At 44.5% G+C, this 24,196-nt stretch overlaps 1 protein-coding gene across 2 annotated transcripts in view; it reads right to left on the bottom strand.

Annotated features, from left to right (window-relative positions):
* LMNB2 (lamin B2) overlaps positions 1-24,196 on the bottom strand; it is a 96,519-nt gene that overhangs the window by 23,594 nt on the left and 48,729 nt on the right. For both annotated transcript variants that reach the window (XM_050933751.1, XM_050933750.1), the window contains exon 3: positions 614-770. In XM_050933751.1, coding sequence (XP_050789708.1) covers positions 614-770 — 157 coding nt within the window. The remainder of the gene's footprint in view (positions 1-613; positions 771-24,196) is intronic.

The raw sequence follows: 24,196 nt of genomic DNA, 5'->3' as shown, positions 1-24,196 counted from the left end.
GTTCTCCATTTATGAAATTCTACACAGTGCCCTTAATTTAATTGCCTATTCCCAAGTCTTCCCAACTATTTGTCCATTCCCAAGTTAACGAGTTTCCCAAAAGAATACCAGTGACTACATTTAAAAACAACTTTCATATGCTGGTATCACCTACTACAATTCATATTTATCTCAGTACTGTCTGATAACATAACTGGGAATTGTTAGCTCCCCATACTTTATACATGGAATAGATTATTCTTTAAATATTTTCCACTGGGACAGCCAGGGTATTACTTCTGCACGTACTTGATGATGTAAAAGGATGGTGCTGAAGCAGTGCTGAAATGCCAGGCTTTACTCAAGACAATGTTAGGCTGCCCCTGCTCATGAACAAACATTTGTGGGTTTCATAAACCAGTTGAGAAAGACAGGCATCTGCATACCGGAGTTGTTCGATCGAGCAAGAACCACACATATACAAATTTAACCTCTATACTTAACATATCAATCTCTAAGTAGATATATTAGCATGGCTGTGCAACACATTACAACAATAAACTAATGTAACAAATTCAACAGGATAGAGTCTTTCTTTGTACGTAGGTAAACCCTAAAATGTTCATTTACATACCTTAGCAAGCTGGGTCCGCAGGTCAGCAACCTCTGCTTCCAAACTGCGCTTCTCATTAAGAGCAGTACTGAGTTCTGCTTCACTTCTATGGAACAGGGCTTCAAGATCCTTAATGCGACTTTGAGCCACGGACAAATCTGCATCCTTCTTTTTGTAGCTAAAAAAATAATAGATGTGTGTGTCTTATTTCCACAAGCTGGCTGCTAGTTTTATTTCTTCCAAAAGGTTTTGTTACATTGAGATTCCATATCCCAAACCGACCTCTAGCAATTATTACCCATTACGTACCACTAGGTGGCCCCAGACTACTATCTATTTTAAATGATTAAAAATAACAAACCTTTCTAAAAAAACGTTTTTTCCATTGAGCTATTGCAAATCTGTTGATTACTTAAGAGAAACTTAAGCAACTTTAGCCACTTGTGGGGGGGGGGGGGGGGGGGAGTTACATTAAACTGTCTCCCCAACAGATTGTGATAAAGTCAGCATAATATACACACACAGCACAATGTCCAGTGCTGAATAAAAATTCCATTAATCAATTAACTTAAAAGTTGGATAGCATATTTCATTGCCAGGAGCCTTACAAACCTTGGACCTGATCCTTAGAGTAGGAGAGCACCTGTAACTCCTACTGAAGTTAATGTGTGTTGCAGGTGTTCAGTGCTTCTAAGGATCAGGGCCATTCCACAAAATGTGCTCATTCCCAAACCAAAACATCATTTCACCCACCACTGAAATGCAGTCACATCTTGGAGGCAAAGCAGCAATCATTTAACAGTACCCAGTACAATACACCACAAATGACGACAGATCATTTTTCCCAGCGCAGATAGCCAGGAACACTTGATAGTTGGCAATGTGTATTTGTAGACTGATAGAAGAAAAGACGGTTACTCACCTTTGTAACTGTTGTTCTTCGAGATGTGTTGCTCATATCCATTCCAGTTAGGTGTGCATGTTCGTCGGAAGATTTTTACCCTAGCAACACTCAGTGGGTCAGCTGGGCGACCCCTGGAGAGGCGCCACCATGGCGCCGGATATATACCCCTGCCGACCCAACTGCCCCTCAGTTCCTTCTTGCTGGCTACTCCGACAGTGGGGCAGGGGGACGGGTTTGGAATGGATACGAGCAACACATCTCGAAGAACATCAGTTACAAAGGTGAGTAACGGTCTTTTCTTCTTTGAGTGATTGCTCATATCCATTCCAGTTAGGTGATTCCCAAGCCTTACCTAGGCGGTGGGGTCGGAGTGAGATGTGGCAGAATGCAAAACTGCTGAGCCAAAGGCTGCATCATCTCTAACTGTTGAACCAGAGTATAATGCGAACAAAGGTGTGGACCGAGGACCAGGTAGCTGCGCAACATATTTCCTGGATTGGTACATGAGCCAGGAAGGCAGCAGATGAAGTCTGAGCCCTGGTAGAATGTGCGGTGAGATGGCCCGAGGGAACATGATCCAAGTCATAGCAAGTGCAGATGCACACCGTCACCCAAGAGGAGATCCTCTGGGAGAAGACAGGTAGGCCCTTCTTTCGGTCTGCCACTGCAACGAAGAGTTGGGGTGATTTATGAAAGGGCTTCGTCCGTTCGATATAACAGATATCTAGAGAGTGCATTTGTTGTTCCTATCGTGATGAGTGCGCCTTCGGGAAGAAGACCGGAAGGAAGATGTCCTGATTGGTATGGAAGGCCGATACTACTTTAGGGAGGAACGCTAGGTGTGGTAGCAACTGCATCTTGTCCTTGTGAAAGACTGTATATGGTGGGTCCACCGTGAGCGCCCGAAGCTCGGAGACTCGTCTGGCCAATGTAATGGCTACGAGGAAAACTGTCTTCCAGGACAGGTATAGCAGCGAGCAAGTTGCCAACGGCTCGAATGGTGGAGACATAAGTCTGTTTAAGATTAGGTTGTCCCAGGTAGGGGCAGGGCGGCCTGCTTGGGGGTATAGGCACCCCAAGCCCTTGAGGAACCTGGAAACCATAGGGTGTGAAAACACGGAGCAGCCACTTTCTCCTGGGCGGAAGGTAGAAATGGCTGCCAAGTGCACCCTCAATGATGATACCGCTAGGCCCTGCTGTTTGAGAGACCAGAGGTAGTCCAGGATGATGGGGATCGAGACCTCGATGGGAGTAACATTTTGCGTTTCGCTACAGCAGGAGAAACGCTTCCACTTGGGCAGATACGTAGACCGAGTGGAAGGATTTCTGCTACCCAGGAGTACTTGCTGCACTGGGCCAGAGCAACGTAACTCTGACTGGGTTAACCACGCAGAAGCCATGCTGTGAGGTGAAGGGACTGCAGGTCTGGGTGGTGAAGCCTGCCGTGGTCCTGAGTTATGAGGTCTGGATGACGAGGCAGGGTGATTGGGTTGGCTATCAACTGGTCGAGCAACATGGTGTACCAGTGTTGCCTGGGCCACGCAGGGCGATCATGATCAGGCAAGCTCTGTCCCTGCGGAGCTTTAGTAGGACCTTGTGAACCAACGGGAATGGTGGAAAGGTGTAAAGTAATTGGCTCTTCCACGGAATCAGGAAGGCGTCCGAGATCGAACCCCGGGAGAGATCTTGAAAGGAGCAGTACCTCTGGCATTTCCTGTTCTCGCGGGAAGCGAAGAGGTCTATGTGGGGAAATCCCTACTTCCGGAAGACAGAATGTATAATGTCCGGACAAATCGACCACTCGTGAGACAGGAAGGATCTGCTGAGTTGATCTGCCAGAGTGTTCCGAACTCCTGGGAGAAAGGAAGCTACCAGATTTATCAAGTGGGCTATGCAAAAGTCCCATAGTTGGATCGCCTCCCGACAAAGGGGGGAGGATCGTGTCCCTCCCTGCTTGTTTATGTAGTACGTGGCCGTTGTGTTGTCTGTAAACACTGAGACACAACGGCCCTGTAGATGTTGCTGGAACGCCTGGCATGCCAAGCGGACTGCTCTTAGTTCTCGGACATTTATGTGTAACGCCAGCTCCTGAGACTACCAAATATGTCCGAGGTGAGCACCCCAGCCGAAAGATGATGTGTCCGTCGTCAGGGACGTTGAGGGCTGTGACGGATGGAATGGAAGACCTGCACACAACAGGGAGGGCGTCAGCCACCAGTCGAGGGAGCCTAGGATGCTCGGGGGAATGGTGACTACCATGTCTATGGCGTTCCTGCCTGGGCGGTAAACCGAGGCGAGCCAAGTTTGACTGGGACGCAGACGTAGTCTGGCATGTTTGGTCACGAACATGCAGGCAGCCCATGTAACCGAGGAGTCCAAGACAAGCGCGAGCCGAAGTTGTCGGGAAGTTTTGAAGGCTTTGTATAATTGATACTATTGCCTGAAATCGGGGTCGTGGTAAACTGGCCCTTGCGAGACTGGAGTCCAGGATGGCACCAATGAACTCTATTCTTTGTGTGGGCGCTAGAGGAGATTTCTCTAGGTTGATCATCAGGCCTAGTCGCATGAAGAGGTCCTTGACGACACCCACATGACTAGTGACTTGGGCCTCAGAGGTCCCCCAAATGAGCAAATCGTCGAGGTACGGGAAGACATGTATTCGACGACGACAGAGGGAGGCAGCGACTACAGCCATGCACTTCGTGAATACGTAAGGGGCTGCAGAGAGGCCAAATAGATGGACTGTAAACTGAAAATGCTGATGGTTGACCACAAACTGGAGGTATCGTCTGTGCGGAGGGTAAATGGCAAAGTGAAAATATGCGTCCTTCCTGTTGAGGGCGGCATACTAGTCTCCGGGATCCAAGGATGGGATGATTGTCCCCACGGATACCATGTGGAACTTCAACTTTTTCATGAACTTGTTCAATCCTCGCAGGTCTAGGATAGGCCTGAGGCCTCCTTTCACCTTGGGAATTAGGAAATACCGGGAATAGAACCCCTTGCCCCTTAAGTCCTTCGGTACCTCCTCTATAGCTCCCATGGCAAGGAGCATCCGTACCTCTTGCAAGAGGAATTGCTCATGAGAGGGGTCCCTGAAGAGAGTTGAGGAGGAGGGTTGGAAGGAAAGGAGTGAAATAAACTGAAGGTGGTATCCAAATTCTACCATGTGTAGGACTCAACGATCTGAGATTAATTGGGTCCACACAGGGAGGAAAGGAGAAAGGCGGCTGTAAAACTGAAAAGGATCCTGGGAGACAACTAGTACACTGCCCTCGGGCACACCTTCAAAAGTTCGGTTTGGATCCCGTCGTTGGCTTGGAGGGATGGTTATTCTGACTCCCTTGAGGTCCAGCCTGTCGTCTGCGGTTGCCTCGACCTCACCTCCTGCCAAAGTCCTGTCTTGGTCTAGGCGAGGGGGTAAGGGCGTTGAGGTTGGGTGCGGAAGGATCTTCATTGAGTCTGTGGCGTATGCATCCCGAGCGAACGCATAATCACCAGATTATCTTTCAGACTCTATATCCTAGGGTCCATCTTCTCGGAGAACAGACCCTGGTCATCGAATGGCAAGTCTTGGATAGTGTGCTGAAGTTCAGGTGGCAGGCCTGACACCTGACGCCATGATATACACCTCATGACTATTCCAGAGGCCACAATTCTGGCTGCCGAATCGGCAGCATCCAGCGAGGTCTGGAGAGAAGTTCTTGCCACCTTCTTTCCTTCCTCCAATAGTGCCTTAAATTCTTGGCAGGAGTCTTGTGGGACCAGCTCTGTGAATTTCCCTACCGCTTCCCAGGTGCTGTAATTATACTTGCTAAGTAGGGCTTGCTGGTTCGCCACCTTGAGTTGGAGGCCCCCTGCGGAGTAGATTTTCCTGTCCAACAAATCCATGCGCCTAGCCTCCTTAGATTTTGGGGCAGGGGCTTGCTGGCCATGGTGCTCTCGTTCATTTACGGACTGTACGACCAGTGAGCAGGGAGGAGGGTGCACGTATAAGTACTCGTACCCCTTAGAGGGCACCATGTACTTCCGTTCCACTCCTCTGGCCATGGGCGGAATAGATGCCGGGCACTGCCAGATGGTATCTGCCTTAGCTTGAATCGATCGAATGAATGGTAAGGCCACTCGAGTTGGTGCATCCGTCAACAATATATCTACCACGGGGTCCTCAACCTCCGGAACCTCCTCCACCTGCAGGTTTATATTCAGGGCGACGCACCTCAGGAGGTCCTGGTGTACCCTGAGGTCAATTGGAGGCGGGCCCGATGAGGATGTCCCCACTACTGCTTCATCCGGGGAAGAGGAAGACGAAAGGCCCGGGACAAGTGGGTCCTGTATGGTCTCCTGATCATGGGGGATGTCAGGGACTGGTAGGACCTGAGGGTCTGGTGCGTGGATGGAAGCTTCCTCCATACCCGCAGGAGGGGGCAGCTGACAGTGGCCTCTGGCACCCGGTGTTCCGATGGAACGGAGCGTGATGTCACTGCGGGTCCACCTTGGGCTTGGTGATATGCCCAAGGTGTCCAGAAAGACCACTGATGAGGTCCCTAGTCTGGGCCATGGGTCTCTTGGAAGACTCGGCTGTGTGTATCCGAATCACGGTCGTGTGCGTAGGAGGCACTGTCCGCGTGTGATGATACTGATGTATGGCGAGACAGCCACGGAGGAGCTGAAACCACTTGGGAAGGGTCTCTGTGTCTGGTTGATCCGTCTCCAAGTGGCACTGGAGAATGGTACCAGGCACCGTACCGGTACCGGAAATGAGACCGGGACCTGTGACCAGAGCGGTGCCGGGAGGTCGACCGGGACCTCGAAGCTCTACATCGAGAGCGGCTGCGAGAGGCACGGTGCCGTGAACGGTGCAGGGAGCTGGATCGGTGCCGAAAGTATCGGGTCAGCGAGCGTGATCTTGAACAGTGCCTCAAGTACGACCGGTACCAAGATGGAGAGCGGTACCGGGACTGCGAGCGGCGTCGGGACCGGGATCGGTGATGGGACCGAGAATGCCGGCGGGACCTCGATCGTGACGGGTGCCTTTCAGCGGTGCCGAGCGAGGATGGTCTCAGCAGGGCAGGCTTGCCTACTGATTGGATAACCCGCACCGGCGGTGCTGGGGGTTAAGCAGCGCAAGCTCTGTCAGGGCAATCAGCTCCCTTGCCATAGAGAATGTCTCCAGCGTGGAGGGAACAATAAGCTCAACCACGGCGCATGCTGGGGAGCTGTCAGGCACCGGACTCGACGGCTCTTGCGAGGCCGGAATCAACGGCGCTGAAGTTGTCAGTGCCGCGGCAGTTGTCAGTGCCGGGCGGTCCGACTTAGGCGGGTGCTCTGACTGCGACATAGGCACGGGCGTCGCAGGAGTCTTGTGCCTCTTGACTCGCTGGGAGAGAGAGCGGTGCCAGGCAGGTTTCTGGGCCGGCGACGGTTGGTGCCGAGGGGCCTTCGCAGTGCCAGTACGCTCCAATGCTGAAGATGCACTTCCCCCCCGGTGCGGACTGTCCAGCGCTCGGTGCCGAGGGCGGAGGTGTCCATCAGGAGCTGTTTGAGACGAAACTCGCGTTCCTTTTTCGTCCGCGGCTTGAAGGCCTTGCAGATGCGGCACTTGTCTGCGAGGTGGGATTCCTTCAGGCACTTAAAGCAGGAGTCGTGAGGATCTCCTGTCGGCATTGGCTTGCGACAAGCCGAGCACGGTTTGAAACCCGGTGAACCGGGCATGGGCCCTGGCACCGGGTGAGGGGAAAGGGCTAATTCCCAACCCCTCTTAACTATTTACAATAACTACGTTAAAGAACTAATAAAACTAAGTAGAAATATAGAAAATTGAACTATATACACAATATCGATGAAAGAACTATGAGAAGCTAGGGAGGTGGAGATCTGCTAAGCTGCATTCCACTGTTCCAACAACCGACACAGGCGGTAAGAAGGAACTGAGGGTAGGTGGGGTCAGCAGGGGTATATTTCCGGCGCCATGACGGCGCCACTCCAGGGGGCGCCCAGCCGACCCACCAAGTGTTGGTAGGGTGAAATCTTCCAACGAACGTGCACGCGGCGGGCGCACACCTATCTGGAATGGATATGAGCAATCACTCGAAGAACAGGCTTTCCTACTGAAAAGGTCAAGCTTTTTAGAGAGTCCTTGTCCCTTGGTGTTATCTTACGAAATCCTGGTTGTTCAGACTTTTCTTGCAAGAGATCCTGGCACTTGATGTGAGTAGAAATATGCAAAGCTCTTAGGAAGGAACTGGTATCATCTATCAGCTCTTTTAGATGTAGACAATATCAGAGGCTAGGGTCTGCCACAGGTCCTTAGCTGGCTCCAATAAATCCTTGATCAACATTGCAAGATTTCCAGGCATAGTATGGTGTAGAATATCAAATAATTTTAGGCTTCTCTTGAACCACCTTCCATGTAAAGGGTCTCAGCTATATATTTCACAAGGTTGTGGAAGATTCTGAGATTATCTGGTGGGTGGCATGGATGGATTAACAGTATCAACAGGAGAGGAGAATCCTAGAGCTGGAATCAATTGCTCATTCACCTCTGCACACTGATCTTCCTCATTCCAACCCTAGTCTCTAGATTCGGTGATTGTGCTAGCTGACTTAGATAACTAACCTGCCATAAGGTGGAGGCAATCTAACCAGCTGGGGGGAGCAGGAAGGAGGAGGGGGGAGGAGGCAGAGGGTAGTGGCTTGCAGACATATGGCTGCATAACCCATGCCCAGCACAGCCAAGACAGGTAAGCATATGCATACTGGACTGAACAACACAAAGGAGGATACAGAGCGCATGTTTCCAACTAGACTAATGTGTTTTCCTAATTATAGAGTGGTCTTGTGGTGTCCCTCCCAGGATCCCAATATAATGCCCAGGAAGAGGAATGGGAATGAGTAGGAGATGAATCCCAATGGAGAAGATGAACAAGAATACATCTCTTTTAGTGGCACAACTACCCTTTCCAGTTTGCTGTGGCACTCCAACATAAGAAACAGATGTTACCGACCTCTCTCATGCAAAATGTGGCACTGTGATTTCAGTGACCAAAAACCTAAACACCATTGCTGATGTTTGTACAAACCAACAAGAGTGAGTGAGGTACAAGGCCCAAATATATACTGCTGAACAGGCCATTGATGCCAAGGTGGTCCAATACCAATGTGATGAATACACACGCACTCAGTGTCAAGAAAGGCGGCACTGAAAAGTCAGCAAGAAGTTGTTAAACAAGTTTATCCTAAACAAAGAAAGAGGTGGTTATTTATCTGTAACTGGAGGTTGTTCGAGATGGGTGGTCCCTCTTTGTATTTTGAATGTGTGTGTGGATATGCGCCATGTGCCAGAAGATTTTCTTGACAGTGTCTGTTGACCCACGCGTGTCATTAATCCCCTCATGCTCCCAGACAAGGTTATAATAAGCCATGTTTATCAACACCTCTCCTGTGACCCTGATACTACTGAGTTGTTCAGTCTGCAGTAGAGGGGTGGAAGGCAAGTTTTGGAATACAGGCAAGTAACCTCCTCTTCTTCTTTGAGTGACAGTCCCTATATGTATTCCAAATATGGAGGAGTAGTGAGCATGGAGTTGGGTGCAAGGATTAAGTGGAAGTGCAGTATCTGTAGCATGGCATGGCCACAGCCGCTCGAGTGATGGCATGAATGTGTGAATGGAATGCCACATTGCCACCAGAGGCGGATTAAGCTTTTGTGGGGCCCTGGGCCAAACAAGTGGTGTCCTCTCCCACCCCTTCTGCCTGCAGTCCCTCATGTCATCCCCACACTCCTGCCAGGGAAATGAGGTTGGGGCATGGGGGCTTGCCCTGCTCCCCATGGGCAGGCAGAGTGGGGCAAGTCTCCAAGCCCCGACCCCACTTCGCAGCAGGAGTGCTGGATAGGTGGACAGAGCAGGATAAGTGCTACCATCTGGACCTATACAAAACTGAGGGGAAAGTCTAACGTTTTGAGCCTAAGGTGGTAATCAAGGATGATTGGTATGGATATTGCACTCAGTTGGTGGTGATGGCGGTGAGCTCATGAGGTGAAACGTTTCCATTTAGCCTAGTAGCAGGTCCTTCAGGATGTCCTCCGGCTTTGAGTATTGAGTAGGATAATCTAGGGGCCAGATCAGATGAGAAACATTCACATAAAAAAGAATCGGACACATCAGAAAAGGGCAGACAAACAGTGACAATTTTTTTAAGTGCTTGTATATAAATGCTAGAAGTCTAAATAAAAAGATGGGTGAACTAGAGTGTCTTGTGATAAAGGAGAATATTGATATAATAAGCATCACAAAAACCTGGTGGACTGAGGACAACAAATGGGACACAATCATTCCAGGGTACAAAATATATCAGAAGGACAGAACAGGTCTTGGGGGGGAGGGGAGTGGCAATATATGTGAAAGAAAATGCAGAATCAAATGAAGTAAAAATCTTAAGTGAATCCACATGTTCCACAGAACGTCTGTGGATAGTAATTTCATGCTCTAATAATATAACATTAGGGATCTATCAACAAAAATGATTAGGGGGCTGGAGCACATGACTTCTGAGGAGAGGCTGAGGGAACTGGGATTGTTTAGTCTTTAGAAGAGAAGAATGAAGGGGGATTTTATAGCTGCTTTCAACTACCTGAAAGGGGGTTCCAAAGAGGATGGATCTTGACGGTTCTCAGTAGTACCAGAGGACAGAACAAGGACTAATGGTCTCAAGTTGCAGTGGGGCAGGTTTAGGTGGGATATTAGGAAAAACTTGACTTCACTAGGAGGGTGGTGAAGCACTGGAATGGGTTATCTAGGGTGGTGGTGGAATCTCCTTCCTTAGAGGATTTTAAGGTCAGGCTTGACAAAGCCCTGGCTGGGATGATTTTGTTGAGGATTGGTCCTGCTTTGAGCAGGGGGTTGGATTAGATGACCTCCTGAGGTCCTTTCCAACTCTGATATTCTATGAAATCCACGCTAACTGCTAGTGATTACCACTTTGTCCTCCAGGTATTTGTAAACTGAATGTTTTATACATTGTTCTAGTATCGTCTCAGCTATCAAAGTCAAGCTGATCATCTATAGTTCAGCCTCTTTTCCCCCTTTTTAAAAATGAGCACTATGTTAGCCCTTCTCCAGTCTTCTGGGACCTCTCCTGTCATCCATGAGCTTGTAAATATTACTGCCAGTGGCTCCGAGATTTCTTCAGCTAATTCCTTCAGTACCCTCAGGTGAATAGCATCCAGCACCATGATTTGAATTCATTCAAGTTGGTCAGAAGATCTCTGATGTGCTCTTTCCTTATCCCGATCTGTATTCCTTCCCCTTTATTGTCTATGGTAACTTCACTAGTCATCTGGACATGTGTTATTTTTTGTGAGAAGACAAGAAAAGTAGGTACTGAGCAGCCCTGCCTTCCTATCATCTTCCATTACCAGCTCACTTGCTCAATTGAGCAGGGGACCCACACCATCCTTGATCTTTCCTTTTTGTCTGACATATTTGAAAAAACACTTCTTATTGCCTCTAACATTCCTTGCCAGCTGTAACTCATTCTTTGCCTTAGTTTTCCTGATTTTGTCCCTAAACACTTGCCCATGTATACTTCATTGGTGACATGCGCCTCCTTCCATTTCCTGCATGAATCCCTTTTGGTTTTTAGATAGCTAAAAAGTTCCTTGTGTAGCCACACTGGTCTCCTGTGGCTGTTATCTTTCTTCTGTGTCAGAACAGCTTGACACAGAAGAGCCTCTAGTATTACCCCTTTTAAGAACTGCCAGCCCCTTTTGACTCCTTTTCTTCAATTGGTCTTTCCATGGGACCTTGCCTACTACTTCTCTAAGCCAGTTGAATTCTGCCTTTCTGAAGTCCAGGGTCATCCTTTTGCTGTTCTCATGTCCTCCTTTCTATACGATCTTGAATGCTATCAGATCATGATCACTTCCTCTAAAGTTCCCAACCATGTTCATGTTCACAAGTAATTCATCCCGGTTGGTCAAAAACAGATCCAAAATGGACAATACGCAAGCTATTTCCTCAACATTCTGAATCAGAAAGCTGTCTCCTACATGCTAAGAATTTGCGGGACATATTATGTTTTGCTGCAACAGTCTTCCAACAGCTATCAGGGAAGTTAAAATCCCTCATTAATACTAGTTCATGTGTGTTAGCTAATTTGGTTATCTGCAAACAGAGTATGTCACTCTCTTAGCTAAAAGACTAAGGCCATGGCTACACTCACACTTCACAGCGCTGCAACTTTCGCGCTCAGGGGTGTGAAAAAACACCCCCCTGAGCGCTGCAAGATACAACGCTGTAAAGCGTCAGTGTAATGAGGGCGGCAGTGCGGGGAGCACGGCTCCCAGCGCTGCACGCTACACCCGTAAAGGATGTGGTTTACATGCAGCGCTGGGAGAGCTCTCTCCCAGCGCTGCCACTCCGACTACACTCACACTGCAAAGCGCTGCCGCGGCAGCGCTTTGAAATTCCAAATGTAGCCATACCCTAAGACCACACTGAAACAGGGTTCTGATTCAGGCAATGTGGTGGTAAGAGAGAACTGGAAAGGCATCGACGCACATAGTCTGTTAACCTCGGCTGGGAGCACAAAGGAGACACACGATGCATGTGTGGGTCAACGGACACTGCTAAGAAAACCTTCTGGCTCTGGCGCATACACACTGGAATTCATATAAGCACCATCACCTGAAGAATGTGTGTTTACCTCAATTTACATATAAGTAGTAAACAAGAACATCAGAACAGCAAGAAGGGGAAAACTGGTTTCTTAAAGACAAAGGACAAGCTAACACCTCTAGTCCAGTGTCATCAAAAGTGACTGGCAATCACCGATCAAGTGGCCATTCTTTGGCAACAAAGAGGGGCAGGAATAGATCGATCTGCATTTTAGCAAGGAACAATATGGAACCTCTTTCACCACAAAACTCCAAATCTCTATCCTCACAGTCAGAAGGAACTTTACCTAAGATCACTCTCAGAAAAATGCATTACAAAGGTTGACTGGAATATAAAAGCGAAGAGCAAAACCAATCCACGTTATCTTTCTCTCTCCCCCTCTTGTTCACCTAAGAGGAAGGAACCAAGATCCTGACGTGAAAATTTGGTTAGTGATGTTGCTGGGAAGACATGCTACGGTTTGTTAAGTTTTAGCCATCAGAAAACATTTTAACTTTATTTCTCTTGTACCCAGTTCTGACTTTATACAATATATTTATACTTAAAATCTCTTGTAGTTAAGCTTTGTTTTTTAATCAAAACTAATTCAGTGCTGTGTTTAAACTGAGCTGTTAATACCATTTAAAGTAGCAAGCGGTTGGGATATTGACCCCTTACAGGGGTGATGAACCTATAATACACCTCTACCTCGATATAACGCGATCCGATATAACACGAATTCGGATATAATGCAGTAAAGCAGTGCTCCAGGGGTGCGGGGCTGCGCACTCTGATGGATCAAAGCAAGTTCGATATAACGCGGTAAGATTTTTTGGCTCCCGAGGAAGTTATATCGAGGTAGAGGTGTATCTGAGCTGTCCAGGAGAGGGTTGGGCAATGCAGATCACACATTTTGGAGAAAACTCAGGACTAAGAATGTGTTGGGGTCACCCTGCAAGTAACAACCAAGGCTGCTGGAAGTCAGAGTGTGGCTGATGTGTTGCTGACAGGCTACTGGGGTCAGAGTTGCTGGACCAGGTCATCAGCTATATACAAGAAACTCAGGACATAACTGTTCAGCTGTTTGTGAGCAACCCACGTTGGGAGCTACAAGAGCAAGGCATCGTGAGGCAGTCAAGGTTGCAGTGCAGGTGGTGATACAACCCCTCACTGATCTGGACTGCACCCCAAACTGTGACAATTGCATCTCATGTTCACACTCACCATCTTCCATGATCCAACCACCAAGGTACTTGAACTGGTCAGTCCACTTTAGTCTCATTCCATTAATCTCTACGTCCAATTTCTCTGTGGCACTTCTACTGACTCTCATGCTCAGTCCTAGTCATGCTCACATATATATAAGCACAATCATAAAATTATAAATGCCAGTTTAATTCTTGAGAGACTTAAAGAACTGTTCACTAAATTACTGAAGCAAACTTACAGCACTGTGGATTTTACCACAGCTCTTAACACACTTTGTTTTCATCTTCTGGGAACTTGGTTATGTTCTGGAAGAGAAACCAGCAGTGGACAGCAAAGGAAACGTGTAAAATCAATTCACTGGCTTCCATGTCTGAAAAGAGATGTGCAACTCTGCCCTGCATTGCACTTGTCTACATTAAGGAATTACGTACAATTGTAGGTACACACTTGTGTGCCACACAAGAAGTTTCTTAGAAACAGAGGATGTGTCAACAGTCAGAAACTTAGCCCTAATATCAACACTGTATTGGTGCAAACTCCTTATATCTAGACCCCTTGCAGCAGCACACACTGGGGCTGGAATTAACTTACACCTGTGTAAGCCCCACTGTGTGTCAGTGCAGCATGTCTATATAAGGAGCTGCACCATAGTGCGTAACTACGGCAATGCAGATAACCTAGAGCAAAATTTCTGAAAGTAGACAAAACCTCTGTTTCCAATAAATTTCTCCATGTTTGGTACAAAGATATCTAGGTTCAGGAATAGAAATTCTTTTACTTTAAAGAAGTCACAAACATCTCTGGCTTAATTTATCCATCTATACAATTGGGAGGATTCACACTCACATTTGCACAAGACTTTGAGATGGAAAGTGCTATGTAAATGAGAAGTAGCATCCTTATGCAAAATTCTACTACCCACATATTCAGCACAATTGATTTTTTGACCGACAGTCAAAAAACAAAGGATGTTTTACCGTTTATTACTCATTTCATTATCTGGTCAAGAGTGGAAGAGCAGCTTTTATGTCTCGAACGGTAAACTTCCATGACAATTTTGTCAGGCTATTCTAGCTTGAGTACTTAAATATGTACACAAGAGCCACATGTACCTCAGCTTTGGTCAGCACAAAGCCTTGTTTTTCAACATATTGAATAGAGCAGGTCTAATGCAATTAGTTTGGTTACATACTAATGTAGGACCATAGCTTTTGCATGGTTTGTTTATTTTTCTTCATTAAAATGTGATGTTATGAATTATGAACTGTGCTCTGGCAGCTCTTATGTTGCCTGTTACTTGGGATAACGAAGAAACGATAAACAAACCTTATGCAGTTAAATGCATTAGGAGTACCAACAACAGATTTGTATAAAATGTGCAATATGTCTTCAAAATATCACCAGATGGATGTGGCTTGGCAGCACTTTCAATTCACTGTTGCTATTCATAGTTGGTTGTAGTGATACTGATCATGATACTGTAATTACAAGATTCAGAGGTACCACTCTAAACAGCAGGGGCCAGAGTTTTAAAGGCACCTAAAATGCAGATAGGTGCTTAATGGGATTTTCGAAAGCACCTAGGCACCTAACTGCTTTAAATCAATGGGAATTAGGAATCTAGACTCTTTTGAAAATACCACTAGGGACCTAACTGCATCTTTAGCTGCCTAAACACATTTTAAAATTGGCCTCGACCCTCCGACAATATGACATATGCACACATCTGTTTTACATACACTTCAAGTAACACACCACTAAAGTTTACTCATTCTAAATGACATGAAGCTCTTATATTTCTGCCCCTAAGGAAAGAGAAGCCTGCAAGACCCACTTCAGTGCAAGTCTAAAGGAAACCACTGATTTTGTTTCCATAACAGATCCATGCTGTTTGTCTCATCCATCCTTCTCATGGATTCTCTACATTTACCACTTTATGCATTTTTTTTTTTTTTAGAACATAATGGCCATACAGGGTCAGATCAACAGTCCATCTAGCCCAGTATCCTGTCTTATGACAGTAGCCAATGCCAGATGCCCCAGAGGAATGAACAGAACAGGTAATCATCAAGTGATCCATTCCCTATTGCCCATTCTCAGCTTCTGGCAAACAGAGGCTAGGGACAACATCCCTGCCCATCGTGGCTAATAGCCATTGATGGACCTATCCTCCATGAATTTATCTAGATCTTTTTTGAACCCTGTTATAGTCTTGGTGTTCACAACAGCCTCTGGCACAGAATTCCACAGATTGACTGTGCGTTGTGTAAAGAAATATTTATTTTTGTTTTAAACCTACTGCCTACTAATTTCATTTGGTGACTCCAAGTTGTTATGAGTAAATAACACTTATTTACTTTCTGTATACCACTCATGATTTTATAGACCTCTATTCACATCCTCCCTTAGTCGTCCCGTTTCCAAGCTGAAAATTCCCAATCTTATTAATTTCTCCTCATACGGAAGCCGTTCCATACCCCTAAGCATTTTTGTTGCCCTTTTTTGAACCTTTTCCAATTCCAATTTATCTTTTTTGAAATGGGGCAACCACATCTGCACGCAGTATTCAGGATGTGGACATACCATGGATTTATATAGAAGCAATATGGTATTTTCTGTCTTAATGATTCCCAACATTTTGTTAGCTTTATGTGACTGCCACTGCATATTGAGTGGATGTTTTCAGAGAATAATCCAAAATGACACCAAGATCTCTTTCTCGAGTGATAACAGCTAATTTAGACCCATCATTTTACATAGATAGTTGGGATAATGTTTTCCAATGTGCATTATTTTGCCTTTATCAACACTGAATTTCACCTGCCATTGTGTTGCCCACTCACCCAGTTTTGTAAGATCCCTTTATAGCTCTTTACAGTCTGCTCTGGACTATCTTGAGTAGTTTTGTATCATCTGCAAATTTTGCCACCTCACTGTTTACCGTTTTTTCCAGATCATTTATGAATATGTTGAATAGTACTGGTCCCAGTACAGAGCCCTGGGGACTGAACATTTATTCCTACCTTTTGTTTCTTATCTTTTAACCAAATACTTATCCATAAGAGGACCTGCCCTCTTATACCAGGACAGCTTACTTTGCTTAAGAGCCTTTGGTGAGGGACCTTGTCACAGGAGTTCTGCAAATTTAAGTACACTATATCCACGGGATCCCCCTCATCCATATGCTTGTTGACCCCCCTCAACAAATTCTAGTATATTGATGAGGCATGATTTTTCCTTTACAAAAACCATGTAGGCTCTTCAAATTATGTTCATCTTAGGGCAGTCAAGTGATTTTAAAAATTGTGATTAATTGCATGAATAATCACCCTGTTAAATAGAATACCATTTATTTAAATATTTTTGGATGTTTTCTACATTTTCAAATATATTGATTTCAATTGCAACACAACATGCAGCGTATAGTGCTCACTATTTTTATTACAAATATTTGCACTGTAAAAAACAGTATTTTTCAAATCACCCAATACAAGTACTGTAATTCAATCTCTATCATGAAAGTTAAATTTACAAATGTAGAATTACATACAAAAAATAACTGCATTCAAAAATAAAACAATTTAAGACCTTAGAGCCTACAAGTCCACTCAGTCCTACTTCTTGTTCAGCCAAATCACTCAGACAAACAAGTTTGGTCACAATTTGCAGGAGATAATGCTTCCCACTTCTTGTTTACAGTGTCACGAACATGCATTTGCATGACACTGTTGTAAGCCAGCGTGGCAAGATATTTATGTGCCAGATGCGCTAAAGATTCATATGTCCCTTTATGCTTCAACCACCATTTCAGAGAACATGCATCCATGCTGACGATAGGTTCTGCGTGGTACCAATCCAAAGCAGAGCAAACCGACGCACGTTCGTTTTCATCATCTGAGTCTGATGCCATCAGCAGAAGGTTGATCATCTTTTTTGGTGGTTCGGGTTCTGTAGTGTCCACATTGGATTGTTGCTCTAAGACTTCTGAAAGCAAGCATCAGTGCTGTAGCTATTTTTAGAAATCTCACATTGGTACACCTCTACCCGGATATAACGCTGTCCTCAGGAGCCAAAAAAATCTTACCGCGTTATAGGTGAAACCGTGTTATATTGAACTTGCTTTGACCCACCGGAGTGTGCAGCCCTGTCCCCCCAGAGCGCTGCTTTACCATGTTGTATCTGAATTCGTGTTATATCAGTTTGCGTTATATTGGGGTAGAGGTGTACTTTCTTTGCATTTTAACAAATTTGCTATGAAAGTGTTCTTAAAATGAACATGTGCAGGGTCATCATCCAAGACTGCTATAACATGAAATATATGGCAGAATGCAGGTAAAATAGAACAGGAGACATACAATTCTCCCCCAAGGAGTTCAGTCAGAAATTTAATTAATGCATTTTTTTTTTTTTTAAATGAGCATCAACAGCATGGAAAAATGTCCTCTGGAATGGCGACTGAAGCATGATGGGGAATATGAATGTGTAGTGCAGGGGTAGGCAACCTGCAGCACGCAAGCTGATTTTCAGTGGCACTCTCACTGTCCTGGTCCTGGCCACCGGTCCAGGGCCTCTGCATTTTAATTTAGTTTAAATGAAGCTTCTTAAGCATTTTTAAAAACCTTAATTACTTTACATACAACAATAGTTTAGTTATATATTATAAACTTAGAGAAATAGACCTTCTAAAGACGTTAAAATGTATTACTGGCACGCAAAACCTTAAATTAGAGTGAATAAATGAAGACTCGGCACACCACTTTTGAAAGGTTGCTGACCCCTGGTGTAGTGTATCCGGCACATACAGTAATGCCTCACTTAGTCTTCCCAGTTAAAGCTGTTATTAAGTCGCTGTTTATTAGAGAACATGCTCATTTAAAGTTGCGCAATGTTCTAACGCCCTCTACCTCCCCTCCTCCAGCAGGCCCCGCAGATCAGCGTGTCCCACCCGCTTCAATCAGCTGTTTTGCAGCATGCAGAGAGGCTGGAAGGGAGGTGGGGAGGAATGATGACCCAGTGTGCTCGAGGGAGGGGGCAGAAAGAGGCGGTGTAGGGCCTTGAGTGAAGGGGTGGAGTGGGGGCAGAGCCAGGGGATGAGCACACTCCAGCAGTTTGAAATGTGGCACCTGTGGCCCCCAAAGCCTATGGCTGTCTCCAGCTCTGCAGTGATATAGAGGTCCAGTGCCTCTGAGTTGTGCATCCTAAGCATGCCATGCAACCTGGCAGATTAGTTCCCTTCAGAGACAACAGGTCTCCCCAGCACCCCAGGTGGGATAAGGGGGTGTTCAGTGACTAACTGGAGCAGGCATTTATGTGATCTGCTGCTCAAATGGCCAGAGACATCCCATTAGGTACTTGGGAAGGATGCAGCACAGTGTTCCTTTCTATGTGCTGCGGCTTGCCTGCTCTGCCTGGCTCCTATGTTGAGCCCAAACCCGCAGAACTTATACGGGGAGAACTCTGCAGGCGTATGAGTGGGGGTGTTGTTGGCCCCCTGCCTCACCAGAAGATATTCACTTACCTAGTCACAACTATGAGTCAAACTGCACATAATGTCTTGTCTGGCAAAAAACGTTTCCCCTGGAACCTAGCCCCCCTATTTACATTAATTCTTATGGGGAAATTGGAATTGCTTAACATCGTTTCACTTAAAGTCACATTTTTCAGGAACAAACTGGAATGTTAATTGAGGAGTTACTGTAAATACTTTAACATGGCACTTTTGTAGCCAGTGTTGCAATGCCTGTTCTCCCTTTCAGGTGACATTGTAAATAAGAAGCAGGCAGCATTCTCTCCTGAAAATGTAAACAAACTTGTTTGAGCGATTGCCTGACCAAGACATAGGACTTAGAAGACTTATAGGCTCTAACGTTTTGCATTGTTTTGTTTTTGAGTGCAGTTAGGGAACAAAACAAAAAAAAATCCACATTTGTAAATTACATTTTCACGACAAAGAGATTGCACTATAGTACCTGTATGAGGTGAACTGAAAAGTACTATTTCTTTTATCATTTTTACAGTGCAACTATTTGTAAACAAAAATATAAAGTGAGCACTACACACTCGGTACTGTGTTGGAACTGAAATCAGTTTATTTGAAACAGAAAAACTTCCACAAATATTTAATAAATTTCAATTGGTATTCATTGTTTAACAGTGCAAGTAATCAAGATTAATTTAATTGCAATTAATTTTTTTAGTTAATCGCTTGAGTTAACTGCAATTAATTGACTGTCCTAATTCATCTCTGTATCTAACAATTCTGTTCTTTACTATAGTTTCAAACAGTTTGTCTGCTACTGAAGTCAGGCTTACTGGCATGTAATTGCCTAGATCATCTCTGGAGCCCTTTTTAAAAATTGGCATCACATTAGTTATCCTTCAGTCATTTTTCAGCCACTAATATACTTTTAAGAACATAATAGAGATATTAAAGATGGGAAAGACCATGCTAAACTAACTCTAAGCCATGTTAATGCAGGATTGTTCATTGCAATGCATCTGTCAGTTCTTTTTCTAGGATAATTTTAAATGTTTCAAGCAATGGTGCTTCCACCCATTCCCTCAAACCTATTCTAGTCTTCTAGATCTCATCACTATCAGTTTTTCCCATTACTCACTTTCATTTTATCCTTATCCATTATTTTACCATATACAATTTTACATCTTAAATTTACACTGTAAATATTTGAAGATAATGATCCCTCACACTTTAGCTGTAGCCTAGTCAAGCCTTACAGTACACCTGGATTTAATTCTTTTCATTCTTTCTTCACATGATAATCCCTCCAGCCCAGGTACTTGCTGTTCCTCTCTTAAACCTCTCACCTTTCTGATAAGATGTTCAAAAATGAATAAGCTATTCCAGATGCAGTTTCAGCATCATATCCCTTCTCGTGTGATGTGTTCCCTTGGTGTATGCACCCCAAAATCATAACGGCTTTCTGACTGCCAGACTGCATTGCAAACTCTTATTAGACTGCCTGTCCACTGTCACTTTCTTCATTCCTGTTTCCAAGGCCCTTCCCTCCTCCACTAGTTTGGAGGCCATTTCCCTATAAATCTATCTATAGTTGCATTCTTCCAAGCTGAAGCTCATGCAAATTCCTGTACCCGTATCTAATCGCACTACATTCATTTATTTTATCTTTGTCCTCACTAAGTTTTCATTTCTACTAATTTATTATCTACAACTATCTGATATGCAGTGTTTTCTCCTCCTCACCACTGATCGCTATGGTATCCCACTAACCTCTAGCCACTGTGAGATATTTTACCTCAGGCCCAGTCTACATAAAGCTATTAACTGAATCAGTTTCTAAATTCATTCAGTTAAATTGAGATAAAACACAGTGTGTGAATACTATCAGTTTAAGATTTCCTTATATCAATATAAACTGATATTAGGCACTACACAGCACTGAACCTGTTTACAAGCACTTCATTTTGGAAGGTTTTCTTCACAGCCATAACAGATAAAAGCTTAATTTTATTAAGTTAAAGATTACATTCTCCAGAAGCTAACAGGCAAGCCCCTTGCTAATCAGGAAATAGTTCCTAATAACTATCAGCAACTGGATTGTCAACCCCTGCCCCTTCTCTCGGTACAAAGTGCTTCATATGAGATACCAGTTACTCACTGTAAAACTGCATTACAGAAACTCCTTCCTTCAATAGTGACCCATAACAGAGGAGGCCTTTTCCCAGGTCTCATTCCCTTCTGAGATCAGAAAGATCTGTTTCTTACTGTAACTTGTATAGAATCTAGCATTTGCTCAATGAGTAGTGCCTAAATTTATGATTTATATATACAGTGGCTGATGCGAGAAAAACTGATGTATATTTATTAGTATTTACAAAAGTGAAAGGAAATTAAGTTTCTTTTTCCCACCTTCTGGGATAAGTTTGTTTGGGGGTGCGGGAGGAAAGGATGGACAAACACAAAGCCGATCCCTACCAGTATGGATATTGGAAGGATCTCTATATTTAATAATCAACTCCTACTAGATGTCATCTTTAATTTGTGAAACGTGAATGAGACAAAACACTTGTGCTAGCGGAGCAGACTAGTGCACTGGCCTGTATCACAATCTTCAGGTGTAGGTAAGGTTTTAAAATAACCTATACATTCACATGCAGACTAGCTCACTAATCAAGTTTGCCCTCACCTACACAGACACTTCCATGCATATACAGGTTTGTAGGGGAAGCTTCACAACTAAAGTGAGTTGTGCATGAAAACAGGAGCCGGAAAACTAGCATGAAAGAGAGAGCAGGTCCACCTGAGGCTTACTCCCTGTAAGGTTAGTATGCTCCAGGGCCTGGGAGGCTGTCGAACAGTTCTGTTCAGAGCATGGAATAGAAAAGCAACAGGCAGACAGTCATATAGGAGCAGATGCCAAACCTACAGGATTCTGCTGATGACCGTCCTTTTTATTATCTGGAGCCCTGGCTCAGATGAACAGGCATCTCTAAGATTCTACCTTGTACTACCGTAAAATACATAAGCCTTAAGCCCTTGGATGGGCCTTAGACTACCGCTTACACCAAGAGGCATAGGGCCAAATTTTCAAAGGTATTCTGTTGCCTAAAGGTGCAGACAGATGCCTAGCTGAATTTTCAAAAGCACTGAAGTAGGCCTACGCTATTTCAATGCTTTTGAAAATTCCACCAGGACCTATCTGCACTTTTAGACACCAAAATACCTTTGAAAATCTGGCCCAGAGTCTCCTTTCGGCTCTATGTTCTCTGATTATTTTTCTATAAATTTTTGCCCAACTTATTCAGAAGGATGCAACCAGATTGCATGTATCTCCTTCCCAACTAACTTGCACCAGAAGTTAATTGTATCCAGGTCTAAAAATGAGTTTCTTCTCTCTCCCCAGCAGCACGACAGCACAAAGAAAAACCCTACTCCAGGGGCATCAGGCTCCATTCAGCTTTAACTGTGTGGGAAGGGGCATCTGAGCTCAAAGAAAAAAAAAATCCTCACTTGATCTACCCAGAGACTTAGCCAGCAGAAGCAAAGAGAAGCATCTGCATGAGGCATCACCAGACACCGATGGTCCTCTGGGCCCCAATGGTGGGTGGGGGGTTGTGCTTGTATGTTCAAAGTAAAAACTTTACACAGACATCCAGTGCTAACTGTTCCAACCCCTTCCTTCCAGTCTCTGACATCTATCCTCTGACATCTACTTCTGTTGTTCTATCCCCTCCACATGGATCGGTTTTCATGTGGAGGGGATAGAACAACAGAAGTCACAGAATGAACAAAATAGTCATAGGCTAACACATTGTTCCCTCTACTTTATGTCTCATCCCCTCCCTCTATTCAGACTTTAAACTCCTTGGGGCAGGAGCTCTCTTATCCTGTTTGCTCACAGTGCCCAACCAAACAAGGCCCCAATCTGGGCTGGGTGCTGTAGTTATCTTAACAGAAAAATAATACCATGAAAGGCTATAAGTCAGTCAAGTTACCAGTCATTCCTCCCTGCCTAAATTACAGCCAGGCTGCATGACCACACCCTCCATTTGCAGCAAGAGACCCTAATCACTTCCTGTGTGCGAACACTAAAGGCTGGAAAAATGCTAAGGACAGAGGGAAGGATAGTATGTATTTATTGTTATGTGTCTATTAAGGTAGGGGTTTTTTTAAAAATAATTTAAATAGGAAAAATCCTCCTCCTGTTTCAATTTTAAACAAACTATTTACTACAATAAGGTTAGTTCCCTATATGCAGTGTTATAACCACTAAGACCATCTGAAAATATACACATCAAATACACCAGTTATTTTCTATATAGTGATAGTTTTGTAAGGCACACACATGTACTCTACAAAGCTTATTTTTCTTGACTACTATAAAAGGTGCTTCTGTTGATCATTCCAAATTCCTTCTCCAGTGCAGAAAAGGCACAGCTGGTTTGCCTGATGGTCATGCAGGCTTTAGGTATTTATCCAGTGTCCAATTGTTCATAAGAAAAAGAATCTGAAGTTAGCAGATAGATTTCTGAAGACAGATGGGCTGCTAACAAACAAACACTGGCGTAGTTTCCCGGCATTTCTATAAGTAGCAGTATAACTTTCATTTACCGGTGACTGATTCCCTCTTCCTCGATACTCTTTCTTGACTTTGTCAAGATTTCCGTAGTGCTCGTTTAGAAGCAAACAATAGAATTAAGTAGATGCCATACTCTCATTATGAAGGCAGATGGTAGCAACCTCACAGATATGACAGCATAGTAAAAGGGGCTGAAAATGAGGTATAAAGTCCTCTTTTGCTTCTGAAAGTAGGTGGTCAGTATTAAGTTTCAGACTGTTAGTTTTCCTATCTTCTCTTTTTTCTGTATAGTTTGTCTAATTTCTTCATTCATTTTTAATAGGCAGTCCTATATCCTGGGACTCCGGATGAAAATTACCTTGGAGTCCATTTTTTCATGATTGAACGATCTCTGAAGAAACATTGTCTATATATACACAACTTTGGTGATGCAATAAGTAGCTTTTAAAAAAGGGTGTTGGATTTAAGATATTAGCCATTATTCATATAAGAGGATGTTTTCAAACCTGACTGGATTGTGGGGGGGGAGGGTGAGACATGGCACATAAAACCTTCATCAGGTGGTAAAGTTTTCTGGCTGATTACATCCTTCGATGTACAGCTGCTGGAAGATAATCTTTGATTAAGATTTATCTGGCAAATTAGTGGAAATAAATTGTTATAGGCCACTGAGTCAGCAATTTAAATTTACAGGATAAAACTTACTAGCTTCCTTTGCTTAAAACGTTCACTTTGGTAGAAAAATTATACTACTTCCTTTAAGTCTCTGGTATCC

Source organism: Gopherus flavomarginatus, chromosome 24 (genome assembly GCF_025201925.1).
Source record: "Gopherus flavomarginatus isolate rGopFla2 chromosome 24, rGopFla2.mat.asm, whole genome shotgun sequence".
Classification (NCBI taxonomy): domain Eukaryota; kingdom Metazoa; phylum Chordata; order Testudines; family Testudinidae; genus Gopherus; species Gopherus flavomarginatus.
This window is presented reverse-complemented; position numbering and strand designations above follow the sequence as displayed.